Source organism: Protomyctophum bolini (assembly GCF_963924005.1).
Source record: "Protomyctophum bolini genome assembly, chromosome: 5".
Lineage (NCBI taxonomy): Eukaryota > Metazoa > Chordata > Actinopteri > Myctophiformes > Myctophidae > Protomyctophum > Protomyctophum bolini.
Genome location: NC_137866.1, coordinates 14,538,023 through 14,550,421, shown reverse-complemented (window position 1 = coordinate 14,550,421; position 12,399 = coordinate 14,538,023). Strand labels below are relative to the sequence as shown.

The window sequence follows — 12,399 nt, the reverse complement described above, 5'->3', positions numbered from 1 at the left end:
CCGTGACCCACATCTAGAGCAGTGGTTCCCAACTTTTACCCCACCATTTTAGTAATAAATATACATGCGCGTGTGTATACACACACACACACACACACACACCCCCTTCAGGGTGAATGTGGCTTAGACAGTCTGCCCACCGGCGATCCTATAGGATGTAAGACACCCATGTGTAAAAACGACTCGCCAAGCAAACATTTCTACATACTGGTGAGAATGTAAGCGGTCATGGTCCATCGCACAAATTAGGCTCAACTCAAACAAATAAGGTAATAACTCTTAAAAGTGCAAACGTTTTATGCGTTATATTATTAACATATGGAAATAAATAAAACAAGTCAGTTCAGTATCGCAGGGTCACATGTTTTTATTTATTTCAGAACTCCACAGCAAAGCACATGGGTTGATACAGGTTGACCATACAGTAGGTAGCTTCACTACCATCAGTAACACTTGCAGACACGGATCAACATCGTCGCTCCGAACATTTGATCAACGCGCCGCTGCTGGCTGGTTCAATTTCAAGTTAATTCAAAACAGAAGTTTACCACAGCGCTAGCGTTGAACGAAAAGGCCATTTATGCATCGCGCCAAAAGAACAGTTAACCACAACAATACTAGCCTGATCGCAGAGCCAGTGTAACAGAACTTAAAAAGGGAATGATTGAGGTGACATAAGTGCTGGTCATGTAATGAGAACAATGAGCTGTGACGTGGTGGAATGCACAGATCATGTAATGAGAACAATGAGATGTGACGTGGTGGAATGCACAGATCATGTAATGAGAACAATGAGCTGTGACGTGGTGGAATGCACAGATCATGTAATGAGAACATGATTTGGTGGAATGTACATGGAAGTGGTGTGGGCCCAGCCGGACAGCTCGCTCGCATCACAAAACGGGTTTTACCAAATCAGCCATTCGACACGTTTGATTTACACTAGGGGTGGCGTACCAACAAACAGCCCCATTTACACGCTCACGACTCGCCACACTGCAATGCGTCGAGAGCTTGTAAATAGGCCAATTTAGGCGCAAGACACAGGCGTATAAATTACCCTTTGCGTGTCGTTTATGACATGCCTTCTCTAAATGGCTATCCCAGCTGGCACCATTAAAAATACATATGAAACAAACTAGTTGAACAGGATATTATTAAACTGAACCATACTACTGGGGCAGAGGTTGCTAGAAGGTGCAAAACAGAGGAGAATTACAGGGAACAGTATGACTTCTATGAGGTTAGAAACTTACACACACACACACACACACACACACACAGGGGGGGGAAGGGGGGCCCTGTTCCATTTCACTCCCTCTCCAATAGCTAGCAACTACCACAGTGAACACCAGAGTGTGCTAAAGAGTTAGAGCTGCAAGATGACACTACAGCATAAATTAATCTAAACCGATTGGAATGCATCGTTCGTTTTGGTTCCGCCGTAGCTTTACAAAGAGTTGTGGAGGTAAATTCAAGCTCAAGAGGAGGGAGGGAGGGCAGGCGGGGCGTCCCTCCTCCTCAGTTGGCGAAGGTTTGGCGCACGGCGTTGACGATGTGCTTGGTGCTGATGCCGTATTTGTCCAGCAGCTCCTGGGGCTTGCCACTGCGGGGCACCTCAGTCACAGCCAGGCGTGTCACCACGATGCCGGGCTCCTCGCCCACCGCCGACAGCACGGCCTCGCCCAGACCACCTGGACACAGCAGGGCAGATGGGCCCGTGTGAGCAGTGCACGCACACACAGTAGTGCCATTTTTATCCCCCCCCCCATTTGTTAGTTTTGATTCATTTTTAGAGCGGGTTTGCTAGGTTTTATTAGTTTATATTAGTTTTATTCACACTTTGGGTTATTTGTCAGGTGCAGGATTAAAAAAAGTCTCCCGTAGTGGTAGGCACACCCATGCAGCCCACAGACACTTTCAATGTTCACTTGCACTTATGAGTACATCATTTGCAAGATGTCAAAGCAAATCATGCAGGTTACTGTGACAACACTAGGGCTGCAAGCACTGATCATTCCCTCCTCCATCGATTACCTTTCCCCAGTCATTGAATGTTGTGAACTATATTTTATTTAAAACAAAAAGAAAATGATAGCCTTTAGCACTCCTATAATGAACTCACCCTCTTTGTAGTGGTCTTCCACTGTGATGATCTTTCCCCTTGTGGCTCTGGCGGCGGTCAGGATGGTGGCCGCGTCCAGGGGCTTGATGGTGAACGGGTCAATGACTCTGATGTTCTTTCCTGCAGGAAGACATTTGGAAATATGTTTAATCAATTCGTCCATGTGATCCAGTAGATTTTTTGTTTTCAGTTAATAACCATTGAAGAACTGTCATAGCATCATAAACCGTTGTATCAGTATATATCCACTAGAGGGCACACTAAGCTCACCCTCTTTGGCCAGGATATCAGCAGCAGCCAGAGCTTCATGGAGAGTTATGCCTGCTCCAATCACAGTCACCTGGTCACTGTCGGACTGACGCACCACCTAGGAAAAAACACACTTTATAAAGGACTTTCCAACTAGTTATACAGGTTGAAATCAACCTCGTCGCAGGTATTGTAGGCCTCTCACAATTACTACATTAGACATGATTCAAAGTAGTTTCCATGTTGAAAAACGTTCAGTTTCAAAAATGTAATTAAAAAAAGTATAAGAGTATATTTAAGGCATTAGTCATATCTGCACTGTACCATTTGTTTGTTTACAAAGCCTAAAAAGGCCAACTGATATGCATTTTTCATACATGCTCCACTGTCCAATGCCAACAACACTACAATTAATTGCAATCATTTGTATTACAATTAAATGTTCCAGTAAAATGTCATGGGAGACAGTAGGGGGTCTTTCTTTACCTTGGCCAAGCCCAGTTCAAACTTCTCTCCCGGGGGGTAGATGACGGCGGTCTCTGGTCTGCTGGTACGGATGAAACAGATTCCCTGGAATCAAAGCAGAGCGACACATGAGAACCACATCTGTGGAATGTTCCCAGCCATGTACAGCAGTGGTTCCCAAAACAGAGATTAGACGCTTGCCCGGGACCCAAACTAGTGAAAATAGCAGATCTACAAGTACACGCCGCATTTTGTGTTTATGGAATTTCTTAGATTAGTGTGTGTGTGTAGAAATTGGTCTGTGACCCACAAATCAGGCAGCCAGACAGACGTGGTCACTGACCTTGGTGTTTGCCGCCAGCTCTACGGCTCTCTCCAAGGATACGGCGTCGCTGGGATAGAACACGGTGCATGTTGGGATGGCACGGAACATGGCCAGGTCCTCCAGGGCCATCTGGGAGGGACCGTCCTCACCTAAAAACAAATAAAAGGACAGTGTTTTAGTGGATACGTCCCTCTCAGACATTAGGCTGGTCATAATGATTACATTAACGCCCAAAGTATTTTGCATAAGCGTTGAAATGGTTTCCAATCATCTTTAGAAAAAAATAACAGGTTATTTAAATAAAACTAGCGAAGCAAATGGAAGTTTCATTTCCATGTCGTTGTCCACGCTTTGCTTGCTAATAGGTTGGCCTTTTCACTATTTTTCTAAGCCATACTTCGCCCACGTTTTGTTCAAAATACATAATTGTTTATATATATATACCCATCAGTAATAATAATAATATTGTTAAATATTTCCGTAATAGGCATTGCCCCATGCAATTTTTTCTTTTTTTAAACAAGGAATTAAAGATGTACCGGTATTTCTTATTTCTATGCAAATACCAAAAAAATCAACTGTCGTGAGTATGCAATTTCTAATTTGTATGACCATTAATTGTCACGAGGGTGATGTGTACAACTAAGGTTCTATGAATACTGGAAGATATCCAGTCGTTGAAAACACCACCCTCTGGCGGTCAGTAGGTATGAAATAGAACTTACCAATAGAGACGCCACAGTGGGAGCCCACTAGGTTGACATTGGACTGAGAGATCGCTGCCATGCGGATCTGGTCGTAGGCTCTGGAGAAGAATGCTGAGAACGTGCTGGCGAAGGAGACCGTGCGATCACGGCAGGCACAGCCGATGGCCACGCTCACCTATAAAGAGGAGAAGAAGTGGAACTTGAAGTCGGGGGTTTCAAAGAACAAGAAACGGGCATCAAATATACAGTTCAAACCCAATCGTTTATGAACATGTTCCATGACTGATTGTAGGCTACAAATGTCACAAAAAGATGGAACGCTGCGCATGCATTTTTTCTGGCCTGCAAACAATTATGGCTAGAACTTCTTCTGAGGTCACGCTGGTATGCAAAACATTTGTGAATGAAATGTCAGAAAAGCCTGGTTGATTCTGAGCATCAGTAACATAATAATCCTAACTTAAAACTGCAACATTGTTTTTTCACAGCTTTCGAATGCAGGTCTCCAGCGGGGGAGATAACATTTCTACCACTGAGCTACGTAAGATGGAATGCCAGCTTGGGCAGATACTGTGCTTTGAGCTTCATGCAATACCACTCTACAGTCTACACAATTCTCAATGGAACAGAAGCCTGCAGTAGGCAATGCACTGGATAACTGTGCATGACATTAATTAACTAGAAATACATGGAAATGTTAAGAGTGAGAATCATTCTCAACTTCAATCAACTTTAACGTCGTCAGGAGATTTCATGTAATGCACGGTAAGACTTAGGGTGATTAGTATCATTGCAATCATCTGCTGGCCTGGGTGGGTGAGTCGCGCCACTTTCATGACATTAAGCTGTGTGTACAGCCATGCAAAATAACATTGACAGCTATAGTATGAGGTGCCCAGCTTAGGAATGGTTGCTAAACTATTTGGATTGGCATTGGATAATTGCTTTTGTGGTGGTTAGCGAAGGGTCCATTATCAAATTGATGCTTGGGTTTACACTACATGAAACTGAGAAAATGTAGCTTGATTTCAAGATAAATTATGTCAACATGAGCACTTTACACCACATCTTGTAAAACGAAAAAGCGTGCATTCTTTACCATGTTCTGTTCGGCGATGAAGCACTCGATGTAGCGCTCGGGGAAGGCATCCTTGAAGGTCTGAGAGAAGGTGGAGTTCTTGGTGTCTCCGTCCAGGGCCACCACCCGTTTGCTCGCCTTGCCCAGCTTGGCCAGGGCGATGCCGTACGCCTTCCTCGTTGCCATCTGACGGGACAGAGTTAGAAAAAGAACCAGGTCATTTTCTTTTATAAAAAACATGCTCTCATATGCACCTGTGTCAATTAAAACCCATGTACCCCAACCCGATTTAGACCCACAGCATTTTTATGAAAGTCAGAGGTCTTTCTGAGATAAAGTCCCGCCCGTGGTTGTGCCCCTCTTCGCACCCACTGGTTGCAATTTCTTGGCTGGACAAAATTCCTCTCTCCATCCACTACCGTTGAAATGACAGGCTTTTCCCCCAGTTGCTTAATATTGATATTCAGTGTATTAAATTCTTATTTTAAACTTGTAAATGAAAATCATTTCAGGTGCAGTATAGTGACTGGGCATAAATTATGTTTTAGCAAATTCAACTTAAACCATAAGGCGGAATCAGGGCAGAACAAGGCAGAAAGAGCCTGCTGATTAGTCAGTCAGGGACCTATCAGAAGGCAGACAATGAATCCGGAAAAGTACCAAAAAAGACTGGTAAAATGTGTTATCTAATCTCAGACACTGATAAGGGTCAGTGGGAGAAGGGACCCTGCACATTTAACCCAACAAACCTTTTTCGGAGCTAAGAACAAGACAAGGTTCACCAACAGCCCAGCGAACTTTGACCCACCCATTGATTATCGACCATGGATTACACAGATGGTGCTGTGGTTTCAGGCCGTTACAAACTTTTAACCTCCAAGCCATGTACACTCCATCTTAAAATGCCCAATTACAAGCTCAAAGCATGGTAAGATTTTCAATTTGTAAAAATGTAAGGTGGAGTAAGCTACATTTAAGTGTAAAACAGCTCAATGTGACACATTGTGAGCTTTTAGAGCTGTCATTTTCTAAAGATTTTTTACACATTTGAAAACTTTAAATGGGACAGTCTGCAAAATTAGTACTTTCTACTTTTGGTACTTAGAGTACATTTTGATTCCAATACTTTGTTACAAGTAATATAAGTCTGCAACTTGAGTAATGGACTCACTTGGACCAAGCGAGTCCATTGAGATTTCAGGAGTACCTCCTCGTCTCCTAGCTTGTAGCCCGGGGGTCAGTAACTTGTCTCCTAGCTTGTAGGCTGTGGGGTCAGTACCTTTTCTCCTAGCTTGTAGGCGGGGGGTTCGGGCAGGCTGATGCGGGACAGGTCCGCGGGGGCCGTGTCCTCGTTGGGCAGCTCGGGGGTGAGTTTCTTGTTCGGGACCTGGATCTGAGACTGCAGGTCATTCAGCAGGTCGTCCACACGGTCTTTGGGGATGGGCTTCCCGTGCCAGTTGTCCAAGTCCTCAATATCTGAGAGTAAAAAAAACAAACAAAACAACGAGTTGTGAGCTTATAAATCTGCTATACATTTGAAAAAATATTCAAATTATATTTATAATAAAATCAATCTGCATCCCAAAAGGATTCACTCACTTTTGAGGCCTTTGCCCTTGAAGGTCTTGGCAACGATGCAGGTAGGCTTGTCCTTGACCTGCTGGGCCTGCCAGAACGCCTTGCACAGCTCCTCCACATCATGGCCATCCACAACATACGTGTTCCACCTACAGTGTTACACAAACACGACCCATAACAAAAATATTAACTCAAGAGCCACACTGCAGATGTGGAAAGATAAAGTGCCAAGAATCAATGGGATTCAATGTGTTAGATCTGGAGGGACTGACCCAAAGCCTTCACAGCGCTTGCGGTAGGTCTCCATGTCATGCTGCAGAGGTGCGGCCTCGCTCTGGCCCAGGCGGTTCACGTCCATGATGGCCACCAGGTTGTCCAGCTTGTAGTAGGAGGCGAAGGCCATGGCCTCCCACACGGAGCCTTCCGAGCACTCCCCGTCTCCCAACATGCAGTACACGCGGTAACTACCACCAACAACATGGCGAATGTTAGCAGGCGTGCAACGATAGATTTTAACAGCGGTACGATACATGGACGATACTGGTTCATTTGTGGCGATACGATACATTGATTTTAAATGGATACAGTAACTATTTATTATAGATATAAAGAGTGAACACAACAAACAAGTACTTGATACTATGTTGCCATTTAGATAACGATATACTTTGATTCTTGAAATTAAAATATATTTTTCGATGCAGTTACTACAGAGTTACACCCCTAAGCATTAGCATTTGTGTTGTTTTGACAGTATTCCAAGAATCACAGTAGTTATTGCCGGACAAACAAGGGAACCTTGGCATAATGGATTAAATTAACTACAACGAGAGGAAAGACAAGACAAGACAAGACAACAAGGCTCGGCATTAAGCAGTTGAGCTAGCTCAACTAGCTCCGGAGGCCTGAATTACAGCAGAGCCTACGGTTTAATTAAATTACTTCCAATAAATTGTCCAATTAACCTACTTGGAGAGCATCAGTGGCGGATACAGAACGGATATGCGTGTGTACTGCACATGCACTTAGTCGATAATGAAGTCAATCAATCAAAAAATGTCCAATGACTGGGCCTGGAAAAGTTATAAGCCAAGATCTTATGACGGGTGAATGATGTCAAGCTACAGGATTTGGCTGCTTTCACACAAGTGCAAAAAAATAGACGAGGCGTGTAGTTTTAGCAGAGTGATGGACGGGGACACATCTGGTGGAATTCACTAGTGTGGCCAAAGACAGGTGTGGGTGCCAAACCTTCTAGCTTCATTTCCATGCATGCGTTGAACTTAATATGGACTCGTTCTCACCTGGATTTGTCGAAGTGCTTCCCAGTGTAGGCCATTCCACACGCAGCTCCTAAGCCCTGGCCCAGGGAGCCTGTGGCCACATCCGTAAAGGCCAGTTTCTGAGTGACACACAGAGTGACAGTTATAGGATTAAATTAATCATAAAAATTACTATTATATATAGTGTACGCCATCAGATAAACACAGGGCAACATGTTAATAAGTGGTTACGCCATAACAGGGTTCCAAAGAGAGGGACTGAAGATCCATGACTCACAGGTGTCGGGTGTCCCTCCAGGTCAGAGTCGAGCTTGCGCAGGTTGAGCAGGTCAGCCTCTTTCACATAACCTGCCTCAGCCCAGGCAGCGTAGAGCACCGGCGCCGCATGACCCTGAATACATACACACACACACACCATTAACCACATTAACTCTGGCGTCCCCATTTTGGGCAGATGTTCTAAAAGATTCTCGTGCACGGAAAAGGCCGTCGGGATCGGGAGTCGAACCTGCGGCATGCCATCAAGCTGGCTCAGCAGCCTAGCAAGTTGCTTTGGCCTCCAAAACAATAGTCAACTCAACAGATAGCGGCATGTGTGTGTGTGTGTGTGTGTGTGTGTATACACGACCAACCTTTGACAAGACGAAGCGGTCATTACACTGGTTGCGAGGGTCATTGGGTTTGTAGCGCATAGTGTTGAAGAACAGCACGGACATGAGCTCTGCCGCACTGCAACATGAGGTGGGGTGACTGCAAGGAGGGGAGAGACAGCATGTTAGAGGCAGCTCATGACAACAACCAGCCAACCGTTAACCAAGGACACAATCCACACACACATGCATGACTGTGTTACCATAATCTATATCAGTGGTTTTCAACCCTTTTCATATCAAGGTCCATTATTTATTCGACATTTGAGCCTCTCAGACCCGAAACTTGAATTCCATGCTGTATTGATATCGGTACAATTAGGAGAGAGAACAGGCAAGCGTTGATCAAAATAACAATTCTTCTACGTTCTCCAATTGTGTAGACTTCTTGTAAATTAGGTAATGCAGAGGTTTAACTTTTGAGAGTGCAATATAAAATCACGGGTCCATTTGGTGTCATTTTACGCTCTCAAGAGTTAAAGACCTACAGTATAAGGGTCCATTTGGTTACTTACTCTATCATTTAGCAGGGGAGGGGACCACCTGGCTGGAACCTTAAGGACAAGGACCACTGGTGGTCCCCGGACCACTGGTTGAAAACCACTGATCCAAGTTATTTTTAAGCTAACAATGCAAATAGTCTATTCTCTTTGCAGGCGTACAAAATGGAGCCATTAGTTTATAAAAACATGTTGGTTGGTATACACATGTGAAAATCCAATCTAAAGTTTTGCTGTTCTATCAAGTTTACAGTACTTCTATGTAAAGGATGCATTGAACCAAGACAAGCAAGAAATGTGTGTTGACATGGCCGTTGATTAATTTCTGCATGAGCGGTACAGCCATGTACCATTATCATCCAAACAGAAGATATACATTTTCAGTAAGAGGCGTTAAATCACTTCAGCGCACTTAGGAATTATTTACATCCAAATCCAAACGAGATAAGAAGAAAGGCAATCTTGTGAAACAGTTAGTTACTGAACATTGGTCAGTCTTGAAACCGGCGGGCAGGTTTGGAAATCTCACATGCATTAGCCAATATCAGTTCAGCTTCCCTATGTGGGTTAATCTAGAAATGTCAACATCATTCTCATGGGGACACACACTGGGTTATTTTAGTCAAGACCGGCTTGGGCCAATGTCAAACTGTGCATTCCACACACACAACAAAAAAAAAAACATTGTCAAATCTATTGATCAATTTACCCATAGTTCTTCCTTTGAGAGAAATCCTGCTAAGAAACAATTCGGTGTAAAATCAACAAAGTCACTCAGATAAAAAGGCATGGCATCAAAGCAGAAAGGCATATTTATCCATTTCATTCAGTGAATCAATGAACAACAGCAGCCATTGAGTAGGCTATAAGTATAAGGTGTCAGATGTGACCATGCTACATAATGGAAAAAATGAGCCAGGTGACAGGGACCATTCCTGAGCTACAGTAGACCTCTGTGTGACACAGCCAGGGCATTCATTCATTTCCTTGTACAGTACACTAGAAGGAAGTGATCGAAAACTGGTTTGCCGGCAAGGTTGCATCTCACGGACAGTCTGGAAGTTACGGTTACTTTAACCGATGATGAAAAGTACACTAAAGGTAGTAGTAGCTAGTAGGATTGAGGAAGTGTCATGTGTGGATGTGCTGAAATGTACCCGTCATACACACTGCAAAGAAAATGCAGTGAACACTGATATTAGATATTGCGTGAACTTGATATTAGATAGTGTGAACTTAGTATCCCACAACCACAGGTATTTAAGTGGTCTTTTTTTTAATATGCTCAAAATCATAATTGTCCTAATCCTAACCAAGTCTAAAGACATTCACTCTGACTGTTCATTGTTCAACTGCAACTTTACATACTCCCAAGTATCGTGTGTGTGTGTGTGTGTGTGTGTGTGTGTGTGTGTGGTTCAAACTTTGATCAGAGTGTAAAATGGGGGGCTGATGAAAAGAGAGGTAAAAACGAACCAACTGCTGTTAAGTCACTTAAGGGTGCAAACCTAAGCTACTATGCAAGAGATATGACAAACTGATTAACCACCATTAGCAAGGTAAATAACAGTCGCAGTTTAAAAGGATCGTCGAGCCTGCAACTTTAAATCAGACAGTCAAGCAAGCAGACCACGAGACCTGCCCTCTCCAATGAATGGCCAATGGCCATGTGACTTTGGTTATAAAATGGGTCTCTTTTTAACACGTTACATTGTGCCTTAGAATTAAAGTTGACCATTTTACTTGATCTTATGTATTATTTATTAAGGGACTGGTTCTTAAAATCTGAGCAGCGTCCATTTCAGAGCCATTAAACATTTAAAGTGAAACTGCTGTGCTGCGCCATCAACAAAGACACTGACTCAGTCACACACACCCACAAAATGTGGAGCTAGTGTTAGCTCAGAGCTGATAACATATAGCAATGCCTAGCCGCAGGGTTCCATGAAGAAAGATTAAAGTTACAATAATCTGTTTACTTTGTGTTGATGCGGCTTCGGCCATAACGTTTACTTTACTAGACACACCACGGCGTGCCTCTTGGGAGGAGATAATCCGCACGTGTGGGCCATAAGGTGGAGCGTGGGTCTCCACACGTACAGTATACACAGAGCTTGTGTACCGGCCTGGTGTGCACAGACACAGCTCTGTGGCCGGGCCGGTGCACAGAGCGCCACCAGGCCGGTGCACAGAGCCCCATCAGGCCGGTGCACGCAGGACGCAGCTCCGTGGGCCCATGTCGCTTCCAGGCCGGGCCCGGTGTCGCTTGTCAGAAAGAACAGCCAACAACAGTCAACAGCACAAAAAGAACAACGCGTTCACTCGCACCCAATTGTTATTAGCTTAGATGATCTGTTCTTATTTTTCATTAAGCAATCAGTTTACGGTTCCCGGCAGGTAAATCAGCCTATAGTTCACTTGCAGTCGTCCAACTTCAACCGTATATAACCGGTTATATATTATATTTAAATTCAATATTATGAATGACTTTTCAACAACTCACCCAGAGTTTGAAGCGCATGTCGCCTTGATGGAGTTGATCCGCAGCTTGTTGGCCACGTCTTTCAGCCCCTGCAGGGTCTTCTCGTCGGGTTTGTGGTAGCTTGCCATGGTGGTTTTTATATTTAAAGATGATTAATTAAACAACAATTGTTCTGGCTGCTGGGGGATGATATGTGTGTGACCACGGCGTGCAAGGAGGAGAGAGGGAAGAAGGGGAGCTTTATGATGTCTTGTCTCTGAAGCACTCCTCCCACCACGCAGGCACGCACACACTCATTGGACGGATCAGTAGTGGCGCAAGTTGCGCAGTAAAGGGGATATTAATGCCTTTATCTCTAAACTGATCAGACTCAGATCGGTCTAAACTGAGGTCAGCTTATCTGTCCAAAAACATAAATGAATGAACCAATAAAGTTAGTTAAGTAACACTGACACAAGCCGGACTGTCTAGGAAAAACAGTGGAGTAGTAGACCTACAGTGAAAAGCATTGCAAACCATGCATTATTCAGTCTTATTTTATTTTGAATATAATGCCACTTATGCCAGTGCAACAGTATACTCAGATGACTGATATTAGAGCAGGTTTTAATATTGAACATAGACATAAATAGCAACTGTATATATTTTGGCAGGTTCAAAAGAGTTGCTTCGTGGGAAATTTCCATGATCACAGACACTGTTCCTTTAAGTCACCGTCGCCCTGTCAGTGCTGGCCTGCTGCCAACATGGAACTGATCTGCAGTTCACATTGTGCCTGCTCATTCTTACTCAGGAAAAAAAAGGAATTTAGACAGCCCAGTCTGTGGAAGAAATACTCACATTTTCATGTAAAAGTATACATTTATCATAATTTAGAAATGCACTGTTACAAGTACAAGTCTGGCATTTAAACGTAAAGTATTGATATCAAAAGGCAAAAAGCACCAAAAGGAAAAG

General features: G+C 43.8%; 1 protein-coding gene across 1 annotated transcript; it reads right to left on the bottom strand.

The window, feature by feature from the left end:
- Positions 1-342: 342 nt before the first annotated feature.
- Positions 343-11,684, bottom strand: tktb (transketolase b). Its single transcript, XM_080764059.1, has 14 exons — positions 11,464-11,684; positions 8,443-8,560; positions 8,088-8,201; positions 7,832-7,929; positions 6,800-6,991; positions 6,549-6,676; positions 6,229-6,425; positions 4,971-5,135; positions 3,890-4,046; positions 3,183-3,313; positions 2,861-2,944; positions 2,396-2,492; positions 2,126-2,245; positions 343-1,694 (listed from the first exon to the last, which is right to left on the bottom strand). Exons 1-14 carry the CDS (start codon positions 11,568-11,570, stop codon positions 1,522-1,524), a joined length of 1,881 nt encoding a protein of 626 aa, XP_080620185.1. The 5' UTR covers positions 11,571-11,684; the 3' UTR covers positions 343-1,521.
- Between the last annotated feature and the right edge of the window lie 715 nt (positions 11,685-12,399).

Coding starts and splice junctions, on each gene's coding strand:
- tktb (XM_080764059.1), bottom strand. CDS start 11,570: ATGGCAAGCTACCACAAACCCGACGAGAAGACCCTGCAGGGGCTGAAA. Junction 6,426..6,548: donor CAAGGGCAAAGGCCTCAAAA/GTGAGTGAATCC, acceptor TTTTACTCTCAG/ATATTGAGGACTTGGACAAC. Junction 1,695..2,125: donor GGAAGACCACTACAAAGAGG/GTGAGTTCATTA, acceptor TGCTGTGTCCAG/GTGGTCTGGGCGAGGCCGTG.